The 27414-nt window shown below is 50.6% G+C and overlaps 1 protein-coding gene across 1 annotated transcript in view; it reads left to right on the forward strand.

Moving 5' to 3' along the window:
* Positions 1-10561: 10561 nt before the first annotated feature.
* Positions 10562-27414, forward strand: part of ADAMTS3 (ADAM metallopeptidase with thrombospondin type 1 motif 3) — a gene marked incomplete at both ends in the record, with an annotated part of 124448 nt that continues 107595 nt past the window's right edge. The window contains 3 exons of the mRNA XM_082315445.1: positions 10562-10630; positions 11218-11245; positions 19388-19788. Coding sequence (XP_082171571.1) covers positions 10562-10630; positions 11218-11245; positions 19388-19788 — 498 coding nt within the window. The remainder of the gene's footprint in view (positions 10631-11217; positions 11246-19387; positions 19789-27414) is intronic.

The raw sequence follows: 27414 nt of genomic DNA on the forward strand, positions 1-27414 counted from the left end.
TCGGAAGAAATCCTCTGTGTGCGCTGCTGAATTGTAAAGGCTGGTAAGAAAGAGAAGCCTAAGTCAGCCATTAATCCACAGGCAAAGTGCTATTCAAGCAGCTGCAGTGAAAGCTCTCACACGCTGCCCTGGAAATAACCCCGGCCTTGACGTGGTAAGACAACCCTAGGTAAGGTCAGAAGCTCAGTTCTCGTTTTCATTTAAGCTTCTGGTTTTTAAACAGTATTTGGAGTTGTCCCTTGTGGTTATGTTGATCTCTTAAAGCAGATGGATCCTCAGAGAGAGAGAGCGGAGTCCGGCGAGGCAGAGGTTTATCTGCTAAACCTTGCTGCTGCTCTCATCTCAACTGACTGTTGTTTGGGCTTAAATATTTAATGGCCGTGACCCCATGTGAGAGCAGCAAGTGGTATCAGGATTTTAGCTTAAGCTGCTTTGCCGAGACAAAGCACCTGGTTTAATTCCTTCTGGAAATGGAAGTGATTTGGAAGCGTCCCAGCAAATTCAAGTCGAAGGGGTAACGCTTGCCTGCTTGTATGCTCTCCCACGAAGTGCGCGAATTTGAACGACCTGTGCACGCGGCGTAGGAGGCCGAAGCCCACGGCTGGGGTTTTCAGGAGGGCGTAAGGAGGCTGGGCGTCTCTGTCCTGATGGCCCTGACACTAACTGGGGATGGCACTTCAATGAGCCTTAGCTCAAACCTCTTTCAGCTTCTTTGAAAATCCTGCCCGTGCTATCCTCGCCTGTGCTTTGGGGCCGGCGTGCGGTGCAGAATACCTACCAGAGGGAGCTCCTGGGTTTGTGCATAAAACGGTCTATTTAGAGAAAATACAACCGGTAGCGCTAGAGTTAGACTGCGACTTCGCCATCTGCTCCCAGTAAGGACCAGCGCACTACGTAAGCTGGCACGAAAGCAACGACGATGCAAAAATCCGCAAGTAGCGATTTCTTTCCCTATTACAAGCCCATCTGTATTTGGGGGGGCGGGGGGAAATCCCAAAACTCAACCAACAGTATAGCCAGTGCTTCTGGCTTAAGGCCCGATATTGCTACAAATCGACCGTTAAGGTTTCTGGAGACGCTAGGTAAGAACACTCGTTCCAAACCTAAATAATGATGATTCCAAAAGAACAAGTTGCCGAAAGAGCTGTTCCCACCCTGAGCTGAGGAGTAAAGCTCTCTGACGTGGAACTTAAGTGAACTTAAGCAGTCTTACCCAGGTATCTGTAGTAACAACATCTAGCTCGTTCCAGCAGTGTTATAGCCTGCCTGTGAGGCTTTCTAAATGAAAATTATCTATTGCCAATTTAGTTGCATATGTTTCATACTGATAATGGAGGCTTAATAATGTCTTCTGTCAATTAAAAGAGTTAAGAAGGAAGCGATTCCATGGGTGCATATATGCGGTGCATGCATGTACTAGAATAATAGTAGCATTTCAGCTTTCTGGTTGGATCTACCCACAAAGTTACTGAAATTTCTCGTATGCCATCAATATTTTTGTAAGTACTTACTTGAATCTGGTGTTTCTCATTTATGCCTAGGTAAGTCTGCTAGGAGGGCTCACATCTGCTAGCAGCTCTGGAAACTTCCTTCTCATTTGTGGTTTGATCCGATCGAATGGGTCGGTATCCATAAGACTTACCGAAAGCACTCTGTACTGCGGTTCTGGTGTGTTTATTTGCAAGAGATAACTTTCCTGCTTTCATCCAGAATTGGCGTTGTCCAGAAAGAACAGCGCTCGGCCCGACCCTGCCGTTGCATCCGTAGTGACAGCTCCTTTATGTTGCACGCTCTTCATCGCAGAACCTCAGGTCAGCTTTTTGCTCTTGGTGTCGACTGATGTTTGCGTGATGGCGTGTATATATGTACTTTATCTGTGATATTGGACTGAAGGAAGTTTTAATTCCTTATTATCTTAATTATTCCTTCTGGAGAATCTCAGGTCAAATCTATGTAACAGATAAGAATAGTTTGCATCTGGCCTTGGTGAGATGGGTGACATATGTATCCGCAGCGACACAGCTCCCACCTATTGCACCCAAGGAAGAAGCAAGTGGTCCTTTAATGGAGAGTAACCCAACGCATGTGAAGCGCCTGATGAGAAAGCTGGCTTTGCCCGAAGCAGGGACTGACAGACTTTGACGCTCGTCCAGGTGTCAGCTATGCGACACCGCCGCCGCCGCGCAGGGAGCGGCCCCACGTCCGAGTCGCGTAAGGCTGAAAACGCGCTAGCCCTCCCAGAACCGCAGGCAGCTCTGCAGTCGCTCTCGGTGAGTCGTTGGTATGCTGAGCCTGCACGGAGCTTAAGGGCGGGGGGTTTTTCTTCCTTAAGTTAGAGTTGCCCATCCAAACTGTGGGGGGACTTAGTAGATGAGAGTTAAAACTGACTTGGAGCTTAAATTGTTCCCTTTTTCTTTTAACTTGGGAGAGAACAACTGCAATGGCAGTGTGCAGGGATCGTTGTTAGATGGGCTAAATTCCTAACAAAGCCCAGTTTTCTCTTGGCTGGTTTTATGTCTTTCAGCTCAAGAACGTAATGGAAATGAGGCTCTGTGCGCGTGAGGTCGAGCGTCCGCTTGGGACCTGGCTAGGTTTCAGCTGTCGTGCGAGATGCGTTTAATGCAAAGATAGCAGCAGAAACCGTTGGCCTCTTTTCCTTTCCAGACACTGACGTAATATAACGCAAAGCTGCTGTGCAGGGGGGGGGGACGTGGCCTGCAACTTTGCGTGGCCCTGGTTGCCGTGCCCTTTGAGCCACTGGCAGTTACAGGAACAGTGGCGTCTCTTGGGTTCCAACTGCGGTCGTTATTAAAACGCTTGCAGAAGGGACTGCTGGCAACCACCCGCAAGTCGTTGTTTTTATTCTTGTGGCATGGAGTGACCTTTTGTAATAGAATTAAGGAAATGGAAGTAGCAAAAACTACTGACCTGATTGACTTGGAGTATTTTGTGAGGTAACCAGATAACATCAGGTCCCTTTGGAGGAGGCAGCTTCACACCGGAGCGGAACCAGACGCTCTCATGGGCTTGCTTAAGGAACAGTCTTTCTTCAGGATATTATCGATTTTTACATTGCATATTTCATTTCTGTGGTGCAGCTTTGGCCTTGTCTGGTTTTAGGGAGTCAAGCCAGGATAGTTGATTTTCATTATGGTTGAGAGGTAAGGGAATGCTTAAGTATGCGACCTCCCTCCCTCCTTATGGAAACTTTGGGGTTTTTTGCGTGAATCAATGGCAGAAAAGGAATCAGAGTACTGAAAGAATCATAGAATATTCACTGCCTCTCTCTGCAGCCTTCCCCCTCCCCAGTATTCTCTATAAGAGTGTGGCTAAAACCAAAGCACTCGTGAACAAGTTCCAGAGGACAAGTGTCGAGCTGGTGAAGGCGATGGGCAGCGTACGTGCCATAGGGTAAGGTGCTGCTCTGGCTCATACTGTATTCTGGCTGATCTTATAGCTTTATGCCGTGACTCGTGAATCAGGCTGCTTCATGGAGGGCATGGCCTTTACGAGAAGGCTTTCCAGTATCTTTGTTGTCAATCAACACCTCGTCTAGGCTGCCACAGGTTAAATTGACGTAGCGTGTGCTTTGGAGTAGGTTGCTTCAAGGCAGACCTTAACACTGATGTGCACGAATGATAAGTAAAAAGCTGCATAAAATGGGAAGCTGCAGGCCATGAGGGCTGGGAATATCTGTCTTCTGCCCTGGGAATATCTGCCTTCTGCCCTGGGAACAAGGCTTTTGTGGAGCGGTAGCAGCTAGGGGAGGGTTGGCCACGCGTTCGGCACGGCTCTTTCGGCTGACCACAAGCTTCTTCAAAAGAAATAGATATTGGAAGGGTTTGTCTGTAAATCTCCTGACCAGAAGGAGACTTTGAATGATGTGGTGTGTCTCTGTTGTGTGACAGGGTGGCCGTTACGCTAAACACCCAACCTTTCCCAGTGTAATTTTCCTCTAGTGGAAGCTGACAGGGGTGACGCTGCTTTTCACAGCAGAATTCTTACAGGGGACTTCAGCCTTCCGATATCTTCCTCTTCTCTGTCCCCTCTCTCCTTCTTATGACAAGTTTAACTTTACCTGCTAACATACTGAGAATTTATTCCCTGGTCTTTCCAGTATTTGTTTTATGTGATATTTTTGTAAAACGTGACTGATCACCTTTGCTTAAGAATTCTAGCGTTGTAGCATATTCATGGCTGCCTTGTTGGGTGGTGCTTGGCTACAGAAGTAATAAATGTTTGGTTAGCTTAGGACACGAGCAGTGCTGCAACATTCGTCGTGGTTCCATTACTTAGGCCCTTCATTGGTCCTGGGAATTAAACGTTACTGAAATGCGGTGCCTCAGGCCTGGTTGGCTGCCCTGAGAGAAAGGTTTACTTTGTCCCTTCCAGAAATTCAAACGTGCTGTCGCACCTCAGCTTACAATAAAGGCTACGGAAAGAACAGCCGCTCTGTGGTTGTAATAGTTATAGCATCTCTCCCATTTTGCATAACTGGGAGGAGATTTCCATTTCAGAGGGAGTACTGGGCAGCATTTTCTGCGTTACTTAAGTCCTCGGATTGAGCGCTTCCCGCAGAAGGTGCTGTTCTGCCCAGTCGATGGAATAGAAAAGGGGAAATGGAAAGTTAAAGAAATCCCTGGCAAATATAATCCCTGTTTCAGACCTCTGAGTGTGGGTTCCCAGAGGCCAATAATTGCTCCTTCTCTTATCAGTGGTAAAACGGTGTGTGAGCAGCCGTTTCTGTGCATCCAGCAAGTGCTCAGCCTCCCCTGTTACCTCTCTCTGCCTCTATATCGAGGAGGGTGCCCGGCTCCCCGCTGCCCAGAAGGGCGTACGTATAAAAGCGTCAACTGGGAATTTGTACAACCAGAAAGACGCTAGCAAAAATAAGCGTGGATAGCACGCAGCGGTTCCCGTACCTCCAGCATACGCGTACGATTCAGGTAAGCCTACCCCTCACCGAGAGGCGATTCTCTAGAGTTTGGAGGCAGAGCACGGGCACCCCACACGTGGGCCGTGCAGGATGAGAAGGGTGTTTTCCATCTTGGTTTTCGTCCGAGGGCTTAAGGCAAGCCCAAGCATCGAAACGGGCCTCGGATGCTGTCGGGATCCGTCAGCGCGCTGGGGTCGCGGCCTCGGCAGTTCCAGGAACCTCTTGCAACACGCGAACCGCCGAGTTCTCCGTCAGTACCGCAGGCCATTCAAAGCTTGGTCTTACTGGATCTTATTTTTAGAATGATTTATGGGTATTTGTTTATTCATTCTTTTTGATTCGAGGTGGGTTTAATTGCATTTTATTTGGCACGCGTCGTTTCAAAACGAACCACCTTAAAATAGGAACAGTTTTATGGAATGTGTCTATTATACGAAACTGTCACAAGCACGGCCTCTTTCCATTACTTTTTATTTTTCATAACGTATTTTACAACTGTAATTTTCATGTCTCACATTTTTCTCTCCAGTTTCCTATGTCCTGTGGTTAAATCTTGACCATAAATCTTAGGCTGCTTTGTTAAAAATAATGGGTCTACTCTGTTTCTTCATTTGACAATCTGCTAGATTAATTGTGTCCTTAAAACAATTAAATATGGTTGTGTGGTTTAATATTCCCGGTTTTAATGCACCGTGAAGGAGAAACCGTAGCCGTTTTCGTTTTATAGAGTGCTTGCCTTTCACTTGCTGTCTGGCAGTTCTTGCCTGACACCTTGGTACCGAAATCCCTTTCTGCGGCAAACACGCGAGAAGGGTAATACCAAAAAAAGCTTCCTGTGCAGTTTTGGAAATCGAATGACAGAAGTCATTTGATAAGGCTGAAATTTTAAACACGGCATCTCAGCACAAAAGGCTTTTGCCACGTTGGGATGAGGACTCGAGCTGTCGCGGAGGGGAGCGGGCTGGGGGATGGTCGCGGCCCGAGCGACGCGCCGGCGGGAGGGCAACGCCATGGCCCGGGCCGCAGCCGCACCCGCGTCACCCGTGACGCCGACCAAGCGCCTGGAGAGCAGGAGCAACGCCGCGGCCGCTGCGGGCGGAGGGCTGTACAAGTAACCGTACGAGCACGCGGGAAGGGGTGGTTCTCCATCTAAGAACATAAAATTTGGTTCCTCTCTATCCAGGCGTTTGGGTGGTTTGGGGGGTTTCTTTGCCGTAGTAGGACTGCAGCCCTTCACCTGCGAGGTCTTTGTGCACGGCCTTTTTATTGCGTGCGCTCCCAACGCCCGCTGCAGCGGGGCTCCAGGCCACGAACGGGGCCGCGGGCGTTACTGAAACGCAAAGAGTAACGAGTTTTAAAAATGAGGCGCAGCGTTCGTTTCAGCTGTATCCTGGGCTAAGAAACTGCTTTATATTGCCTTAGGTTTAACGATCGCGCTGCAGGCCTCCTGCATCTCTAATTACTTGGAAAAAAAATATTTGTCCTTGTCCTGAAGGCCACGGTTAGCAGGCGGGAAACCTGAGCAGGTCATGTACGCGTGCTCTGCTTTCACGGGAACGCGACCTGGGTCTCCGTCTCCCTGCCTCGGGGAGGATCCAGCCCGTCGGGGGGATTGCGGTAGGGCGTGCTTCATCGAGAAGCGGAACCCGAGGCCCCGACGTTATCAGTCATTAAAGGAAGTCAGGCTGTGACACCAAAGCCAAATTTCAGCAGAGCTGGTATCTGGAAGTGAATAACAAACTGTGGTTTTAATGGTAGAGATCAAAAGAGGGGAAAAAGGAAAAAAAAAAAGAAAGAAGGGGGAAAAAAAAATAAGCCCAAGCATTGTGTAAGGGATGTGTTCTTTAGCTTCTGGAGGTGGCAAAGAAAGTAAATTAATTGGTAGGTACCTCGTCTGGACCTTCTTGTACCTTTTTCTGAACCCGACGTCCTCGGTGGCCCGGCGCTGCAGCAGTTCCCGGGCAGAGGGGCGGCCATCGGCGCCACGCTGAGGAAGGATCGTTAGTTCTCTAAACCAGGCGTTCACAGCGGGCCTCTCTGCCGTCTTAAACAGGCACCTTGGTTTACCCCTGGCTAATTGTTAGTGATGTGTCTCTTTTGGAAAGAAGAGAATTAATGCTTTTCAAGTGGCTGCTGTTAAGAGAAGTCACCAAATGCAGGCTGGCGAAGAGCGCGGTAGCTCTGAAGCTCGGCAAATTCCGATGGTTCTGAATGTCAGGAAACGTCACCGCAAACCTGAACGTCAGCCCGGCTGCGCGTCCCTGACAGGTGAAGACTGGCGTTAGTCTAGACTATAGGTATTATTCCTAGATGTTATAGTTCGGTTTACTAGGGGCTCGTCCCAAAAACATTTTAATATTTGAAAGCTTGTATTAAATAGCATTGCAAAAACTCCAGTTCATTTCTCTTGGCTCCATAGAGGGAATATTCTTCTTTCCAGTTCCTCCGTTTGAGTTCTCGTCCCAATTAAAACTTGCTTGGAAATTGGTTCGCGTTGCAGGCGCTTCTGCTGCGAGAGGATGGGAGATATCGGAGACGGCGTTCCAGAGCCTTGGTGATCCGGTGGGGCCACGTTTCACTCCCCGCACCGAGTGCTCGCTCCCACAAGGCCTATTCTTGCCCTGCAAATGCTGCTGCAGTCTTCACGCTGCAGAATCTGCCCCTGTGCAAAATCTTTTTGACTTCAGGGCCTGACCTCAGGTTCATAAAATATTTGTAGGTGTCAGCCTGGTGCCTTGACAGAAACTGCCCAGATGCAGCAAGCCCCTCCGGCGTAGCGTGAGCAGGAGTAGTTTTAGAATTGCAAATACTGAACGGGTTTTTAACAGATAGACACATATATATGTACATGCATATGTAAATACATATATGCGTATGATATATATATATATATATCTCAGACTTGAAATGCGCACAAGAAACTCGATGCCGTCTTTGATAATAGCGTGTCCAAACTTGGCTGTTAGAGATGAGAAACGTCTTTAACTGAACTTTCAAATACTGCTTTCATTTATGGTTTTTACAGTAAGGTACTCGCTCTTGTTTCTTACTGGAAACAGCTGATGAGGCATCTAATTTTAACAGCTTATTTTTGCTCTTACAATTCTGTCAAACCTCGGTTCTTTGCTCTCAAAGACTGCAAAACAGAATATCTCCCCTGGCCTCCAGGTCTGTCTTTTGTGTATCTTCGTTCCTTTGATGTTTAGAAACTTTTTTAGCTCATTAGGAAAAGTTTAACAACTTAGGCTGTCACACAGACAATTTTGTTGAAAGAATGCTGTTAAGATCACAGCCACGGCGTTAAAAATGCCAGAAGCTCGGTTCCCGGCGCCTGTTGCGCCGTGGCTTTCTAGCCGCAGGTATTCCCTTCCAAGGGCCGTGCGGCAGCGCTCCAGGGGTGACGGGCAGTCATCGGAAGGGCTTTTTTTGCGGGGAGCCTGACCTTGTACGTTCATAAAATTGTGGAGTGAGATCAAAAAGAGCCTGGCTTGGAGCTTAGCCAGATCAGGTGGAAGAAGGTGAGATGAAATAATGAATGGCAGCTATAATTAGCCGGCATGAGGCACCAGAGGTGGTGCTGGTCCGTCATTTCACCGCGGGAAAGGGATGGTTTGCAGAGCGCCCCGGTCTGTTGCATTACGGAAAAACCCACGAGGAAATGAGCGTTGTTGGTGTCGGGATTTGACTAATGTGCAATCAGTTAAGGTCTGAGGTCAGATAACGAACATCAGCGAGGGAAGCCAAATGTGGACTAGCTGCACGTTCAGTGAACGGGACCCGTTTTGTGCGCTGGATGGGGGAAAATCCTGCGGGAGAAGTGGTGGGTTACCAGGTCACGGCAGTCGGCGTCTTCATTAATGCGCAGGTGAAAGCAAGCTTCGGCGGGCGTCCCGAGCTCGGCGCTTCCGAATTGACAATTCTGGCTCCGTGGCTTTGCAAACTTACTGTCCTTAACTTACCTTTTGCTGTGTAATTGTGTAGCTAGGACAGGGCCTCAGCCTTTCTGATCCTGGTCTTTCCAAAGAGCGGCTCTTGCGCAGCGCGCGGCTGCCCGCTGTTACAGCGTGCCGAGCCTAACAGGCTGCTTCGTGTGTTTTAGCTGCAGAAGTGATCTTACACGTGTAACAACAGATACAAATCCAGGCATTTCCACTTTCTCAGAAAACCTCGTTTTCATTTTTTTGCTTTGTGAGAGGCCGTAATGCAGTTCAGGACCTGTGTTCTTTGAAACAGCAGGGCTGCTCCGCGGGCTGGTACGGGTTAAATATTCAAGATATCTCCTAAAAAATCAAGGCTGGAGGTCTCTTCCTCTTAAATGTCACCGTGAGGCAACTTGGGTTTGGTAAAACCGCTGTTTTCTTTTCCACGTCGATAGGATGGTTTCTGGCAGGCAGTTCAACTTAGAAGATTATTACAGTTAGGCTTTCACACGTTTATTCTGAAAACCTTTGAGTAGCGACGGTCCGCTTGTTTGTGCTCGGCGGAGGCCACCCGAAACGTGTCTCGGTTGGTCCCGACGTCCCACGCGAGTGGTAATACAAAAGGTACGACAGAACAGCGTGGTTTTAAACTGGGATCTAGATGTTCCCGTCGTAACCATCGCCCGTAACGCGAGATAATCCTGACCCTGACAAAATTCAGTCCCCTGATAAAGCGCAAGGATGTAGGAGCGTGTTATCTCTGGCTCCTAAAAAGTATTTGCAAAGCTTTTTGTTTCCCCCTTGGGGATACCCCGGTGGTATCGGTTACCAAGTTGTTATTGCATAGCCTCAACTGCAGAACATCTTTTAGGCAAATACAAGGGACCAAGAACGTCCAGAGCGCGTTCTTGAAGGTTTCTGTCTGCGGCAGGCCCTACGCGAGCGGATTTTGGTTTCTGTCCAGGCCGGGCGCCATTGCCTGTTGTGCAGCGGAGATTTGGTTGCGTGCCGAGCTCCCGGCTGGGGGGAAGAGAAGTGGCTTTGCGGCCGGACTCCGGGCCGGTGGGAATCGCGGGTTGAGTGGAAACAGGGGAGCTCGGGGCTGCCGTCACGGGCTGGGGAGCATCCCCTCGCCGTCGCCGCCGTGCAAAGCTGGCCTCCCTGCCCAGGCGGCCGGCGGGACGGAGGGCTGGGGAAGTTTGTTCCTTCGCAGCCAGCCTGCGGATTTCATGTCAGAAAAAAAAAACAAAACCGAAAAGAGTGGGGGGAGCCCGGAGCATCGCCGCGACGGGCGGGTGGCGGGGGTGATGTCTGTGCGGAGCCGCGCTGCCCCGGGAGCGGGCGCTGCCCGCGGCCGGGCCGGGCCGGGCCGGGGCGGGGGTGGCGCCGCCGAAGGCGGAGCCGCGCCGGGGGCCGGTGGGGTTTATTAGGGCGGCAGGTCGGGGTGCGCGGCGCAGGCAGGGCGCAGCCAGCAGCAGGAGGCGGCGCGGTGCCTCGCCGCCTCACCGCCGCCCGCGCCCCAGCCCGCCCGGCCCCCGCCGGCCCCGGGCCGCCGGAGCTCGCGGCGTGCAGCCCGCCCGCCCGGGGGGAGCCGCCGCCGCCGGAGGAGGAGGAGGAGGAGGGAGGCGAGGCGGCGGGAGGAGCGCGGCCGGGGCCGGCAGCGTGCGGCGTGGCGGGGCGGCGGTCCGCGGGCGGCCGGCTCGGGATGGTGCTCCTGCCCCTCTGGGTAGCGGCAGCCGCGCTCCTGGGGGCCCGCGCTGCGGCCGGCCGGCAGGTGAGTGACCGCGGCGGGGCCGGGGCCGGGCCGCCGCCCCCCCCCTCCCCTGCCCCGCGGCTCTGCCCTGCCCTGCCGCCGCCTCCCTCCGCCCGCCGCCCCGGGAGGAGGCAGCCGGCGGCGGGGTTTGCCCGGGGGTCCCGGCCCCGGGGGTCCCGGCCCCGGGGGTCCCGGCCCCGGGGGTCCCGGCGCCGCTGCCCTCCTGCGGCTCGCAGGGCGGGAGGGCTGCCCGCGCCCCCGCCTCCCCGCGCCCGCCGCTGGCAGGGGCGCCCCGGCCCTTCTCCATCCCCAGGCTGCCCCTTGGGCACGGTGCCGCGGTCTGTAGCACGGCTCCTTCAGAGTCGGCATCTCGTAGCACCTCCATTTACGTTAAACTTACTGCAGGCTCTGTCAGTACGGCGGCGGCGGGGACAGCTGTTCGTTCGGTTAAGGGGAAAAGCCATCCCTGGAAACCCAAAGCTGAGATGTAAAAAATGGTGCAGCGCAGACCAAATTATTTTTCCGCCTGCTAGAAGCACTCTGCTGTCGCACGCTGCACAGGAATTTCACTAACAACTTTGTGCATGTGTTTCTTTTCTCTCCTGCAGGCTGGTAAAGAACAGCAGATCCAAATAGGTAAGTCTTTTCTACTATTATTGCCACTAACAAAACAGAAATAAAAGTAGTAAGCTCAACAAACGGGTTTATTTTCTGGAAAAGCGATCTGTAGGCAGGCGAGCGTTCCCGTGTGTACCCCCACGCCGCTGCCGCCCGGGAGCATCGGTAGTTTCGCAGTGATGTGGCACGACTTGCATTTGCATGCTCTCTCATTGTACGTTTTTGCAACTTGATACATCTGTGCTTCCCTTCTTAAATATAAAACCCCAAAAGTTAAAAACTGCAGCATGCTTAAATTAGCCCTCTGAACGCCACGGCAGAGCAGCTCCGGGCCAGCCGCCTTGTCTTCGTTTCTGCATCACGGGGGAACTGCCTGCTCCCTTTGGCTAGGGCGAGCCATGCCTTCGTGCCGTTTTTCCTCTGTATTGGAAGCATTCAGCCTTTTCTTCTAGCTGGAAAAAATGCGTCTAATGCCGAGGCCTCTTCACATTCTGTCGATGGCCCAGCGCGCTTGGCGCATGCCGAACGAGAGTCGTTCGCTCTTGCGTCGTACGCTGATAGGCTTAGGTGAGAAAGCGCAGCGCAGCAAGGTGGGTGCCTGGCGAACGAGGGCACCGAAGGGACAGGCGCTGGGTGCTGCCCGCGGGTACTTTGGGTTGAAACCCAAACCTCTCGGGCTGTTTTCTGAGGACGGGAAGCCTCGCGTAATTAGGAGCACGTGCACACGGTTTAGTTTGAGAAGATCTGCGTCCTTTTAAACTAACAGATAATTGAGCGCTCCGTGGGACGGAGGAGGTCGCGGAAGCTGGCGTTCTCCGTGCCGGGCGTTGGCGCGACCGTGTGCCATCTTGCGCGGTCCTTAGCGTACCCGGCAGCGGACCGGGGCTTTCAGCAGCTCGCTGCCGAGCGCGGGTGTCCGGAGCGCGCTCTGCAGCTTTTCGGTGAGGGGGCGGTGGGAACGGACCCCGGGCAATTCTATTTCCAGTGGCTGTGAGACCTCCAGTTTTGAGGGTTTGGTTCAGGTCTTGATCTGAGTTTTTTTTTCGGAAAAGAATTTGAAGTATTTCTCTAAATTTTGGAGGTCTTGTCTCAATTCCAGTTCTGGCACTGCGTTCTTCTGGGCTTAGGTTGAGTTCCACTGCCATCAGTGAATAACGGGAGTTGAGACCGTTAGGTACATTTAAACCTAACTGGCAAACAGGCCTTTTTTCCAGTGGTATGCTGATCTTGTGTTTTATTTCTAGTCGTTTCCATGAGAAATGGATTGTATTTGAATTTCAGAAGCCATAAGCTATACAGGAATGCGTCTTTTAAATTACACAGTACATCAGACAAAATTCCTTAACCTAGAAAATAACTTTTTTTTTTCCTTTAAGCTTTTTCCTTCCTTTCCCGGTCCCAGCATGACTGTAGTCAGGAGCCCTTGAGGCGCCCGGGAGCGGCGGGAGAGAGGCGATCCCGCGTGGCAGAGGGTGGGTGGCAGCAGGTCTGCGTGCTCGGGGGGCCCGGCGCTCTGCCTGCCTCCCGGGGCGCCGGGGCACCTTTTGCAGCTGGTGGGATCTCGCCCTCCTCTACCTGGGAAGGGGTTAGGCGGGAGACGAAGGGGACGTCGGCTGTGCGTCTGTCCGCTCGCAGGTCCGTGGTCCCCAATGTCGCGTTGTGCGGCCGGGCGGCGCAGGACCCCCGTGGGAGGGGACGCGGTGTCGGGTGGTGCCCAGCGAGAGCGAGCTGCCGGCCGCGCCGCCTCTCCTCGGCATGACCGCGCGGCCTCTCGGTGGTTTTTGGTTCAGGCTGGCGGGACTGCGAGCCTGATGGCGTACCGAGACCAGGCTGTCTGCACATAGCTCCGGCTTTCAGGGATCGATGGTGTTTTGTTGAGGGGAAATCTATATTTTCAAAGCACAAATAGCTAGTTAACACTTACGGTCATTGGCAATTGTCCTATGCTTTACCTTTTTAAACTGATAATACTTAAAGTTACATTCGATCCTGTAAATTTTGATGCAAAAAGTATGGCTTACTCAGTTTAGGGTTCTAATGACGACAGTAAAACCTGCGTTAGGATTACCTCCACATGGGCTGTCCTACTTTTAAGTCCCTATTAAGTGTCACTTTGCATCGATGTGGTATGTTTTGATTTGGCCCAGGGCTGGCTGCTGTCGGCAGCTAATCTTTCCTCGTAGCCTGGAAAGTCACTTAGGACAAACTAAAGCATATAGCTTTTTTTTTTTTTTTTTTTTAAAATATCAGCACAGAATGTATTATAGAGATAGGGAGTTACCCAAGCTTAATTAACTGCATTAACGCATAACGTACTGCAAACGCCTGGGGACGGTCCGGAGGGGATGGTGCTGTTGTCCCCGGTGAGACGCTAAGCCCGAAGGCGCCGGCACGCGGCGGGGTGCTGCGTCTTCGCTTTTCCGCCTCCCGCGCCGCAGAGCCTCATCGCCGCTCAGCGCTCCTTTTTCTGGAAGAAAACTCGGACCTCCAACTTGCCAGACGGCAGTGCCAGGCCGCCCCGCAGCCCGGGGGAATCGCCGTCACCTGCAGTTCAGCAGAGGCTGCGAAAACACCCCAAAGAATTTCTCGAGCCGTCTGTACCCCTGGGACGAGTTGACGGAGAAGTTGAGGAACGGGGACACCAGAGAGGTATACGGTGTGAGCCTCTCTTCTTGCCTTCATCCATCCAGCTCGCAGTGGCTAGCGCTGAGCCGTACGGCCTGGCCTCATCCCTGTCGGGTGCGGAGTTGTGTGGGAATTCTCAAGAAATCCATCCCCCTTCTCTCGCCTGTCTTTCTCTCTGGGCATTTCTGCCACCTAAAGGCAGCCAAGCACAGAGCGAATGGTAGTGCTGAAGTCATCCAGGTTGCTGAAAGCAGGGGACCAAAACGGCTTCTTCGTTTGTGGAAACCAGCAGGCAGCGATGAAGGCAGAAAGCAGTGACGGCAACCCCCCTGCTAGGGTCTTCTCTTCGTCGCTGCACCATCTCTGCTTGTTATTAAGCCGCACTTCAAGTGACGGGAACAGCTCTGTGCTCGTCCCGCTGTGGTTGTCCGTGGGATGGAAGGGCAATCTCTCGGAGCACAGGAGGGTCTTTTTATTGAAATGCTGTCCTCTTAATTCCTCCAGCAGCAGGTAAGTATTTTTTTTCCAGTACTTCCAGTACTGCAGAGCTGGACGTCTGCCATCCAGCAATCCGACTGTATCCTAGCTCGTGAGTTCCCTTCAGCAGATGCGGGCACGGCGATGCTCTGGAGCTGTCACCTTAGATCCAGTCCTCGTGCCGAGGTAGCTGAGCTTCCTCGCCCTGCAAGCCTCCGAGAGAGGTGAGGGAGCTCTGGAAGCTGACGGTAGCCCACTGGCCATCCCATCGTGTCATCCCATCGTGTCCCGTACCATCACGGGACGGTCGGGGACTCGGCGTGCAGCCCGCTGCTGGGGCAGCTTGGATGGGATGGTATCGGGAGTTCCCGCACGTTGGTTCCCGTGCACAGTACCCGGCGTCGTCTCTGCCGAAACAGTTGTGCTTTGGTACCCTTTTAATAGGTTTCCACGTTGCTATTCTTACTTGAAATATCTGCTAGCAATACAAAGAGGCAGGTGTGGTTACTACACGTAGTAATTAAGCTGCATCTCATTGCCATGGCTCGGAAAACGTTGAGGAAAAAACGGTGCTGCCAACGCTTTCTCTCAGCGGACGTCTTTGCACAGGTCACAGCGACAGCCACGGAGCTCCTGTGGCCAAAAAATGGGTTTGTTCGCAAAAGTTGGGCCTCTGGCTGCAACCCAGAAGGCTGGAAAAAGGAGGGTCCTGTGATCAAAATTTATTTACATGCAGCATGAGAAAAAAATAGTCAGAATAATGAACACTAAATGAGGTTGAAATACTTTTTAAAAGAAGAAAAAAAAAAAGTAATGTCTTTGAACTTGGGTACCTTGGTTTAGACATAGAAATATTTTGTCTGAACTTTCAGAAATTCCTCCTTTTCCACTGATTCCAGTTTACACTATGCTTTTGAAATCTTCTTTCTTAAGCGGATGTTTATGCATTTAGAGTTCTGCTGTGGACAACCACGCGGGCAATTTTTGATCCACGTATTTCACAAAATCTTGCGCCGTACAAAATAACACCCTTCTCAATGCAGATGATAAAAGAAAGTTTAGGACTTTGAAACCTGCGTCGTCCGCGGTCGCTGGGCGGTGCGAAGCCAGCCGCTGTGAGCGGGGGCGTTGGAGCCGCGGCCTCGTTGGTACCGAGGGGGAAAGGACGGACAGCCCTCCGCGGAGGCGTTCCCTAGCTAATTACGTTTTGGCACGCGATGAAAGAATGGGATGTTCGTTCCTAAGGGCTTCCTTTCAACTTAAACCTTGTGTAACCGGAGCAGCAGTTTGAAGCCAGATGAAAAAATGAAGGAAATGTGCAGTTAAGTGCTTTTTCTACTGCTCCGTGTTTCTTCTCTGATCGTTACTGTAAGCTTTGAATTAGCAGAACAGATCAGCTCTGAAATTTTAGCATCGGAAAGGGAACACCTACAGCTGGAATAGCATTTCCTATGACCGTACGGTCTATGGAAAAAGGGTAACGTAAGTCAGCGGAGGAGTTTAGATGTCTTCAGTACTCAGTCATGTCGCTTTTAACGTTAATTGCCTTTGAACAAAAGGCATTTCCTCTTCTAGCTCAGCATTTGGAGACTCTGGAAAAGGCTTTTGCTGACTCAAAAACTCGACAGTTCTCATTTTCCACCCTTTGTTCCTACCTTCTTGTGGCTAGCTGGCCCGTCTCGTTATTCGCAAAAACCCTTTTTTTTTGCCCCCGCAAGTAGAAATCTGGGAATGCTGCTGCAAGATGCGCAAAGCAATTTCTCAGTTGTGCGGCAAACACAGAATTTGATCACCAGGCTGCGGTCTTTGGCATCGAACATCCCGCTTAAAGGAAAAAAAAAAAAGAAGCCAGGAGGAATCTCGGCGAGGTAAAAGGAGGAATGTCAGTCTGTGAATGAAATCTCATCGCTGAAGCACGGGCAACGCGAGGCGCTCGGTTTTTACTTTGACCCAGTTAGGATATACAACCCAGCAGCTCTGTCTCCTCTTCGTGGCCTGGCGTCTCATTAATAAAAATTAGTTTAGGGTTTTAATTTGGTCCCTTCTCTAAGGAGAGAGAGTAGCAATCCTGCCTCAGAATTCCCAGCGTTTTAGATGGGGAATTATCCTCAGGATAATGCCCTAATTAGGGTACCAGTTTTAGAACGTGCTCTTGTAGGTGTACGGCAAAATAGGCTGAGCTGGCTGCCGCCGAAACGCACGCCGTGGCTGCCGGCCGTAGGACCTGCAGCACGCTTTCAGAACGAGGGACTTGCGACAAGCTCCTTCGCATTTTCTTGCCTGGGATGTAGTATTTGTGTCTTAATTAAAGATACTTCTAGTGCAAGAGTTTAAATGTCTACGCACGTCCTGCTGGTACCAGGCGTTGGTTTTCTGTCAAAGCCCTCAGTAACTGGCATAAAAGAAAACGGGAGAAAAAACAGTTATGCGAAGCCATTAGGAACATTTTCCTACTAAAGTTATTCGCTGAATGCGCGAGTCGCTTAAAATAAGCAGCCGCTGCTACCAGGAGGGAGGAACCGGCTGCTCAGCGTCTGCTCTATTAATTCTCAGTTCAAGCGTGATTCGCACCGGGAGCGGGCAAAATTTAGCTCATTTAACTGAGTATATATATTTGAGGAATTCTCAGTGGCACTTAGTGGTGGCACCGGAGCTACCCAATTACAGAGTTTTTTAAATGAAAAGTATCGGTAATATCACTCTAGTAACGCTTCAGCCAGCTCTCTCAGGAAGAGAAGAGCTCGGGTATAATTATTTCTGTGCTAAGTGTCCTTTTAACTCTCGCCTAGTCTCGCTCACAGGCAATAAGACTTAGGCTTTGGTGCACGGCTTAGCAGCAGTTTGGCGCACAGCTTGACTTAGCCTGGGAATGTCTCTCCTTCTCCTTTTACAGGAGGAAAATTGGACACCGAACGTCCTGATTACTTCCAGATTACAAAGGTCTGACCGAAAAGATAAGCTCGTTTGATGGACTTGCTTTACAGTGGTGTGAAATGACTTTCAGGCAACGGGAAACACATGTGCGTGTCCTGATGCAGGGCTGCAAATGCGATAAGCGATAACGGGAGAAGACCTTTCTCTGAGCAAAAGAGAAGATTCTCTTCCTTTTCTCATCGGTGCCTAGGAATAGCAGAGAGCGGAGGGGGAAAAACTTACTCTCTTAGGCTAATAATGCTCTTTTCAGGATACGGGTAAGGGGCTACCCAGAAAGAGGCTTTTTTGGGGGTGGGGGGTATGGTAGTCACTTAGGCAAATTCAGAACCCAGGTGGAAGGTTTCCAGTCAGGCAATGTTGCTGCTCACGAGACGGGAATCCTGAGCTGACCGGCGGGAACCGCAAAAAATGATAGGCAAAAGGGGCTTGCGTTGCTGTTACCATTTTTTTACGGTGGCTTTGCTTGCTTGGCCAATGCCTCTGCCAGAGCAGGTTAGCCTTGGGGCAACTTCTGTTGGTGACTGGTTGCCCACAGCCGTGCCTGGCCCCACGGTTCGCGTACCCCGGGGTGCTCCGGCACCGAGCAGAGGTGTTAACAGCAGTGACTTCTCCTAGGAAGCACGCACACCGTGCGTTTAGGGCACGTTGCCTTCGCTAAGGGTCGCGCTTTGAGCTGCTGTAGCATCACCCCAGGATTTCTGTAGTGCTATAGAGTGTGGGTTTGCTGGTTTTATAGCTTCTACGTATTGCAGTAAAGTGCAGGATTTCAGTACAAATTCATAAAGTTCTGTGTTGTTTTTTTTAATAAAGAGCTTCTCTGTTGTTTTTGAACTCTGTTACTCAAGTTAGATGAAGAGGAGAGGCGATAGCAAGTTGCTGGGCAAGGGGATTTGTTAGAGGAGATCTGTAGAGGGAAAAGTTCCAGCTTACACCACTGCTGGCATCGATTAATTTATCAGCGGTATGTGATATCCACTGGGTTCTTCTCCCGGTTTCCATCTGGTGAGACCGCAGAAATACGTACGCAAATCGCGCCTAGAACCAGGCGCGGCACTTCGTTTTCAGAATCTTAATGGAGGTCTTGACACAGGAGCAAGCGATTGCGTTGAGGGCGTACGAAGGGGCTGCGTGGCATTGCTCACGAGAGAATTCAAAAGGCTCGCTGCCTCTTCTCTGGCTGTTGAGCGAACCTAAACCCCAGGAAACTCCCCAGATAAATGTAAATGAATATTTCAGGGTTTTCTCTGTAAGTTTTATGAAAACAGAGGCATGAAAGACCTGCTTATTGAAAATTTTGGCACGTGGAGGGTTATTTGCATGAGCTTAATGTGTATCCCAGCATCTGCGGTGTGTGTCTGAGGTGGTACCTGGGCACAGCTCCTTGGGTTCGTCCACCTCGGCGTGGTCCGTATGCTTTCCCTGGAGTTGAAATGGCCTTACTCTCACATTATCCCCCGTTTGTTGTACCTGACTTATCATGATCACGGGTCAAATGGTTTTATTCTTTTTTGCATGTCCTCTCGGTGTCTGTGTAAAAGGAGTACAAAGCATTTTATTAATAACAATTAAGAGTATTAAAGGCCTTGCTGTAGGGTACCCAAGTGAAGATGTATAGGCTTGAGTGTTCCAGCTAAAGAGAGCAGCGCCACATACCTTATTTTTGCCTACATTAGGTTGGTGCTTGCATCCAGACTAGTATCTCGTAGATAATTTAATGCCCATTGGTGTGGTAAGCGGCACCGTCCCTTGTCCTTTCAAGAACTACACGGGGTTTTATCATTCTTCAGCTGAACTTGTTGGTGGAGTGATTTGGAGTAGCTCTGACAGGAATCCGAAATTGGGAATTTGGGAAGGGGAGATGTGAGGCAGCGGGTCCTACGTACACGGCGTTCGGCGGTAGGCCTGGGCACGCGGTAGCTGGGGTGCGTGGCGCAGTAAATGAGCTGGAGCGCTCTGAAGGAGCGTAGCCCGTAGCAGCCAAGGCGATGGCCTCTTGCGTCCCCGTGTTTAGCGTTTGTCCTGGTGGCGGGCGTTTCTGTAGCTGCACGTCTGGTCTTCAATCTTCAGGCTCGTTCCATGCTCTTGTTCTAATTTTAGTTTGGTTTTGGGTATTTCTCTTGGCAGAATTACGAAAAAGCAGACCGAGACCATATGGGTTAGTGATTCCAATTAGTACCGACGCGGATGGAAGCTACATCTCCAATATCCTCTCTGCAAGTCACCAAAGAAGATCGACGCGGGAGGTATCCCAGAGCCCCAAACAGCTGTATTTTAATGTCACTGCGTTTGGAAGGGAATTCCATCTCCGGCTGAAACCCAACACGCGTTTAGTGGCTCCCGAGGCGGTAGTGGAGTGGTACGAAGACTCTCTGGAAACTGGAAGCGATGCTGGTAACGGGAGTCAGACTAGAACTGCGGCAGAGAGGTTATGGAAAAGAGAACCCCTGTGGACCAACTGCGCCTACGTGGGAGACATAACTGACGTCCCCGGAGCTTCTGTCGCGATTAGCAATTGCGATGGTCTGGTAAGGCTTATTTAACAGCACTCATGTTTGGTATTTTACCACGCTGTACGCGGCTTTTGTTGCTTTTAACTACACATTGCTAATGATACCGTGTCAAGAACTTCATTTCTTAAATCCCTTAGAAAATGCCTAAGTACGTACTGATGTGTAGAGTCCTACTGCTTTATTCTGGGATAATTACTCTGTGTTTGATGAGCAAAGTCCTTAATGTCACTGGTGTGAGAGAGAGAAATCAAACCTACCTCTTGTTGGTTCGCCTTTTTACTTTCATGAGGCGTTACAAATGGGAAAATTAATAATTAAGTCATTTTAAGGCTTAAAAGACAACCTTTTGGTGAGTAAATGTAGAATTTGGCGTCCAGATCATCCCCGTGTGCTTCTCGGGTAGCAGAATCGCGGGCTGCCCTGTAGTCCAAGAATAGCAACAGATTTAAGTTTTAAAGGGTTTATTGACAAAATAAGCACACTTTTTGATTTCTTACTGCAGTTTGGTTTCATCAGAAGGCGTCGTGAGAATTGAGCGGTTCGCATCTATGAACGGTTCGTGCTCAAAGCCGCGCTGGCCCGATTGCCGCGTTTCATTGTGGCTTCAGCAGATGCAGTGACGGGCTTGGGACACAAATCCCGTATTGAAAGACCGGGCATATATCGAGTACACATACCATTCGTTAATTCAATCATGCGGTAAAGCAAGCTAACAATACTTACCTTGTACTCTTTAAGTAGCAAGAGCAGTGGTGGAACACGACTGCAGCATCCAGGAAGATTAATGCGGTGGCTACTCTGCCGCTGCTCAGGAGAGGAATCATATGAACAAGTCTGCAACAAGTCTGCCTTCTTGGAAATAGGTTTCCCTCTTCCCGTCACGTGCCACACGTTAACGATTTGGTTCCATTTTGCGATAAGCGCTGGCTAGCAAACCTCCCCGCCTCCGCAGCGCGCCTCCGTCGCTGCGTGAGGAACGGCTGAAATGGCTCAAACTCCTAATTCAGAGCTCCGGGCTGTGCCCAACCAAAACTCCTTGACTTGCCTTAGTTAAAGAAAGGAAATACCGGTGGTGGTTACATCTGAGGCGATTAACTCATGTCAGTTGGGTGCGTTTTGGTTGTTCTTTGGGTTTTTTTAGGAGAATCTGTCGGCAGCGTGGTGTGATTACCGAGGCCGTGCAGAATGTGTGCCTGGATAGACAGAGCTTCAGAGGTAGCTCTTAAAATGAATGAGACCTTCGGGTTGAGACCTGTATTTTAGCAGTAATCCTCAGTCCTTGTGTTAAGTGAGACGGCACTTTAAGACAATGAACTGGATTAAATGGAATCGGATTAAGGAGCGCAGCAGCTTCGGCAGAGATTCCCATGTGGCTGACAAACTGTGGTGTCGTGTTTTCAGTTACCTGCCATGAAGCGGTTGCTGTCTTGGCAAACCTCCACCTGTGTAAGAAGACAGCAGATAGCAAAGGGGTCCTAAGTAAAGAAGAGGAGATTTCTTGCTGGTGTGGCTTATTGCCACTCTTTTCCCGTAGCGCCCAGGAGAAGCCCTTCATGTGCTTTCCATGGGTTTAGGGACTGGACTCGGAGAACATGTGCTTCTTGCTGAGGAGGAGAGTGGGTAGACGCTCCGGAGTCCCCGTTGCCTTTGTTCAGCTCAGCCCGAGCTGCCTCATGCAGTCTCTGAGGGGCTTCTTCAAGCCCCCGACCCTCCCGCCGCCCGGCAGGGTGGGAAGCCAGCGCTGGAGCGGAGCCGTGGAAGGAAGCTGCCCTGCCGCCGTTCCCTGCCCCGCTGCGTTGGCAGCCGCCTGGCCAGGACCCGACCCGAGCTGCCGCCCCCGCCGCGTTGGCCTTTGCTGCCCGGGGACGGCCTGGCCGGCGGAGAGCTGCCGCGGTGGCTCCGCCGCTCCCTGTTTCGCGCAACGCGGGTGGGAACGGCCCACGTGTTGAAAACCACCTTTTTGAGCGCTTTTGCTTGCTTGCTTCACCTCGCTGTTGTGTCTTTTGGAGCTCTAAGCAGGTGAGTGTGAAATAAAAAAATAATCCCTAAGGTGGGTGGGATTTCAGGTTTAATTTTTTTTGTCCTCCCGCCAGCTCCGAGGTTAGCCCAAGTAACTTGACGTTAGCGCTTCGGGCTTCTCTGTTGCTGTACTATGCGTCTCTCAACCGAGCTAGAATATTTGATCCCCAAGTGTATCCTAAAGATGTGAAGAGGGAGATAACATGGCTTAACAGAAACTGGAACAAGAGTGAGAAACTCTAGGGCCACGTGTCTGTTGGAAAGATTTATTTTCGACTTCAAAGGAGTTCAGACGCTGGCCGGTGTAGCCAGCTAGGTTCTTGCCTTTTGGGAGCGAGTGAAGGGAATCGCTGTGGTAGCAATTCACTCCGTGTGTAGCTTATAAACAAAGTTTGATATCCTAAGTAACAGCGAAAGAACATTTGGCTTGCCACAAGTTAGCAAAAGACCTCGCAAATTTAATTTTGTGCCTAAGGAGATTTTTAATCGTGATTTCTAAGACACCTGCTGCTAGTGGGGCAAAACTGCATATTGTGCTAAGGTTTGCTGCGTGGACATGGCTGAGTTTCATGGCTTTTAGTGTCTGCTCTCAGCAGCGGGTGTACGGGCACGAGGAGCAGAAGGGTGCTAAATTTGGATTGCTTGATTGTAAATATGTGGGTAATTGTCATTTTTGCTGGGAAAGCAAGGGTTTGCCCATGGTCTCTTCCTGAATCTAAACTTACATTTAAGAACTAAAATATTTGAACGCTTCTGTTTTGAAATAGTTTACATATCTACTTTTGCAGTAGAAGTCGTCTGCATGCCATCAGTTTTGCAAATTCCTATCTTCCCGTCTGCTTCGTATCCCTGGAAAATAACCCTGTTTATTTGAAAAACCGCATGCATGTGCATGCACTTGCCATAGCAAAAGAACACCTCATCGGTCATGTAGGGGCTGCCTCTTCGCTGGTTTTGGTACCGGGTTTCAGAGAGCTGGTCCTTCCGCAGGCTTCTGTTGTACATTTCTGCTGTCGTTTTGGTCAAAGTAGCGATATTTGTTGTCATAATATTTATGGAGTTTATCAAAGACTTGCCAGAGTATTTGCAAAGCTTGTAACTGAGTTGCAGCCATCAAGCAAGATCATCCCTCGGAGGTGAGGCGGCGCGTGGAGAGGTCCCACCTCGTCTCGCTTGAGCCGGGTTGCGTGGTTTGCGGGGCCTCGCAGAACTCGGCCGCCTGGGAGCCGATCGCCGGTACCTGCCGTACTTACCGCTGCTTTCTCCGCTCCGTGTGTCGTGTTCCTGAAGCCTGCTCTGCTGTGGCAGGCTCTTGGAGTTGGGACGGTGCTGCGGTAACGCAGAAGAGTTGATCCAGCCTTGGGAAGGGAAGAGTGCTGCTGAAAAGCCTGGTATTTTCTCCAGAAGTTTACCTTAGCGTCAGGCTGACGTTCAGCAGCGGAAAGTAACGGCGTCCCGGCGCTCTGTGGGCTTGAGAAGCTGAAGCCCATGGTAAGGGTAAAAGGAGAAAAGCTCCTAATAACTTTGATCTGCAGATGGTAAAATTGTAGTTTCACAGCCAGCAGCCTAGATTTAAGTCCACTGATGGATCCCTTGCCTTTTCTTTATTTGGCTGTGGTTTAGCGAGCGTTCGGAGGCAGAACCTGCTGTAAGAAGGGAAGGACGTACCATCGCGCGGGCACGGCGAGGCCGGGCGGGCGGCTCCGCTTACCCAGGCAGCGCTTGCGGGGTACACGTGCTCCCCTCGCGTGTTCGTAGTCCTTCAAGTCCGGCGTTCCCGTGTCTCGTTCTGCCTCGGTCCTGCTTTCCCTTCCTTTTAGTGCCCGTACAGTGACGTCTCCCCTCGGTGCTCTTCTGCTGTCCCTCTCGTTAGGCTCAGACTTACGAGGGGGAGTAAGTATTATTAAAGGTTATGGCAAGCCTTCCTGCATGAGTTGCCCAGCCCCTTCCCTGCTTACATCTGAGTAGCACCTTCCCTTTTGTCCTCCGTATGAAGATCAGATCATTCAAACAGTCATGGAGAGCTCAATTTAATACAGCTGATTTAGCGTGTCTGATGGCGTTCATGGTGCCTTCTCTTCTGGGTGACTGTGGGCACGCGTTTTGTGTGTCTCTGCACGAAATGAAATGTTTCATCTGATGTAGATTCCTAAGCGAGGTCGTTAATCTTCTCCCAGGTGAGCATCTACTGCGCAGAATTTTTGTCTCTGAGTCACGGTAGGCTTCCAGTTTGGAGATGCCAAGGTGCTACAGGAGGTTTAACGGCTTAACTAGTCAAAAGTTACTAAAGGGTATCTGACCATGTAATTTGTTGCTAACGAAGTAGCGGTATGCATCTAGTGGAGCGTATGGTTTAGAAAAGGGGGAAAGTAACTGCAAGACGTTCGAGGAGGCGGCGCTAAGCTCGAAGCGGACGCGGGAGGTGGCGGTTTGCGCAGGTTGCTGATGCCTGGCGCGATGCTCTGTCTGCTGCGGAGGGTGCCGAAGATGAGCAGCCTCAAAAAACCATTACAAACGTTTCAGATTGTAAATAAACAGAAAGCAGCAAACTTTGCATTTAAAAATAACACAGTAAAAGTTTTAAGCCAGTCTCTACGTTTTGTTGTAGAGAAAATGACTTGAGTTTCTCAATGAGCTTTCTTCCTTCTGTAACAAAACCCAAACAGTTGTTGGTATGCGATGCTTTTAGGTTGTCCTCAGGCTTTGAACTGTGTTTTTATAGACGCGTGCCTGCTTGTTTGAGTTGTGATCTGGTTTATATTCACATACATGCGATGCCGAGCGTGAATGTTGTCTTCCGTTTCTTGCAGAGCATTAACCTTGCTTGTTTAAAAGGAAAGGGCCAGAGCCAGTACGATGAATCTTCAATCTTTGACTTCAGATACTGAGTCAAATGTGACTTGGTTTGTTTATTGGAAAACCCCGGCCCTCAAGCCCAGGGCTGCATACACGCATTTGAGAGTACAGCTGTTGGCAAACGGAAGATCTCCAGTAGCCTGCCTGCCTTCTGGTGTTCAGCTCTCAAACCAGGCAAACCCTTAAAGACAGGCCAACTGACAAGAATTAAAAAACCCAAACCTGCTCAGATCTGCCGTTTGTGACGGATTTTTCCTCGCTTGCTTATTGTCACCCCTTTTTTCTAGGGATATCGAGACACGAAGAAACTTGTGTGTGTCTTTACGATCAGTACTTACACACGAGTTAATGTGCGGTTGTCGGTATTTGGGGATTTTTGGCATGTCCTCAGACTTTGGCTTTGGTTATCTGACACGACAATCTCCTAGCACAGACTCTTGAAAGCAAGGACTTCTGAAACGTTAGCCTTGAACTTTGTGTCTTAATTTCAGCCTTTGTGAAAGGAAGCTGATGAGAGTTGGTGGTTTTGGCATTCTTTCCATGAACGATTATAGCGTTGTGTAAGTGTTTGAATGGAAGGATGTACAGCACTGCGCGCAGTCACTTGCCTTTGGCAAATATGTGTGAAATACAGGCTGGAGTATCTCAGACTAGAGATACTTGCACAAAGACTTCAGCCTTGGTTCAGAAAAGCCTTAAAAATATGCTTACGTTCAAGCACGTGGTTAAGTGCATACCGGGATCTAAGCAGTTTCAGCGCATTTTGATTTGTTTGAAATGCTTTTTCATTACCGTTGTTCCATCAAGGCTGAAGTATTGAGGCTTATTTCTTGTTCGTGTGTTGGTACTAACGTATTGTTTCAACGTGATTTCCCCCAGGCTGGCAAGACGATGTTACTAAATGGAGAAACAGCTTTCTAGGAGCTGGTGATGTTTTATCTCTGTGTATTAGAATAGCGTTTTGGAGACCAACGCTTGAACTGCTGCTGAGCATCTGGTTATAGCACATGGGACGCTCTCGATGAGGTTAATGCCAGCATCCTAGAGCAGAATTGGGGACCCGCTGTCAAGCAGGGCTGCCGTGGGAAGGCGATCAGAGCATCTCGGCTTCTCGGTGCGCTGGCAGGGAGCACGTAGCGGGGCTCAGCCACGCGGGCGTAGCCGTGGGTGCTCTCCGGAGGGCCGGGGTGGGCATCGGGGCTCAAAGTGGGACCCTCCCCGCGGCCCTGGAGGTCTCTCCCAGCCCGGGCCGGGGGCTGCGGGGGCAGCGTGGGAGGCTGTGCGCTTCCACTGCCCGGGCTGCGGCCGAGCAGACATCGGGTAACCCGGTACCTTCTGCGAGCACGAAACACGGGAAAACAGAACAAACAGCTAGGGAGATAGGACTGCGTCCGGACCGCGTCCTGCTCCGTGCAGATGGCAGCAGCGCCTCGGACTGATGTAACGTTCTTGCGTTCGTGCTACCCTGCCCTATCGCGCCCTTCCCACAGTAATTACATCCTTGCAGTGAACTCCCTTAACCCGCCATGCCTGTTCTTACCACTTGCGTTTTGCTGTACTTGGCAGCCCCGGGGCCTTATTAACCGGGCTTGAGAGGTTGCAGCTGCCTCTTTGGATAGACAGACCCCATCTGGTAACCTCAGCCCGTCCCCCCCGTTCGACGGAGCAGCCTTCGGTCACTGGCAGGCTGGGCTTGCGCTTCGCCCTTGTCACCTCTCCAGCATGTAGCACATCCTAGAGGCGAATGCAGACTTTACAGATAGAGTAATCCATAGTTAAGGGGATTTCTCAAAGTTCAGAAGCTCCAGAAAGTTGAAAAAATGCAGTGCCATGGTGTCGCTTGTTCAGGACTTAAGGCTTCTTGCGTAAAATGCCGAGGGAAGGAGTTTTGGGAAGGGAGGTGATGGTGATTGAAGGAAAACATCAATATAGCGTAAAATAATATAATATAGAAATTCTTTTATATGTCTAGTTTGCTTCTTAAAGCTGTCACTCAAAACAAGCGGGTACTTCATCCTTGTGTAGCGTAGTGAAAGTTTATGCAGATGGTTGCTCAAGCTCCTTTTATTTCTTATTTCTTCCTATATGTTTTCGTAATGGGGCCAGACTGGGGCTAATGATAGATTTGCCTCACTTCTTAGCCCTTGCATCTCCTTCTCTCCTCCTGCCTTGCATTTCTCCCATTCTCGCTTAGAACAAACTGCCCTTTTCCACGTAAACCCTCCCTTTTCTTCCAGAGCTCTCATCGAAACTCATTTTTGTGAAGCTTCCTCTGTCACAGTGAAATGCCAAAGACTTTGTGTCTGCAAGACAGATACCGTAGGTCGATGCCTGAATTGCTTGGAAAGCGTTTGCAAAAGACGATGCGAGCGGGGAGAAGATCTGAGCCCTTCCACGTCCCAGCCCCGCTCCCCAGGGAACCTCAGCCCACGAGCAAAGTAAGATTGAACCCAACCGAAAAGAAAGCTCTTTTTCAGGGGTGCAGAGTGAATCTCTTTGCTTCAGCAGGTGGTTTTAGAAACCTCGTGTTCATACCAGCTTCTGGCCGCCTGTGCAAGGGTGGTGAGTGGGGGAGCGTCCGTGCTTTGCACTTAGCGTACAAAGTAGGAAGCAGCAATGAGGGTTATGCTCAGAGTTTCCACTTGGTTGTATGCTTTACGTTTTCAAGGCCGATCGAACTGCAAAGTCCTCCCCCGAAATGATAATTTTCCTATGGGCTGCAGCTCCCTCTCCCTTTGTTCCAAGGATTGCGTGGTCATAGGAAAA

The sequence above is a fragment of the Platalea leucorodia genome (assembly GCF_965183815.1).
Source record: "Platalea leucorodia genome assembly, chromosome: 6".
NCBI classification, from domain to species: domain Eukaryota; kingdom Metazoa; phylum Chordata; class Aves; order Pelecaniformes; family Threskiornithidae; genus Platalea; species Platalea leucorodia.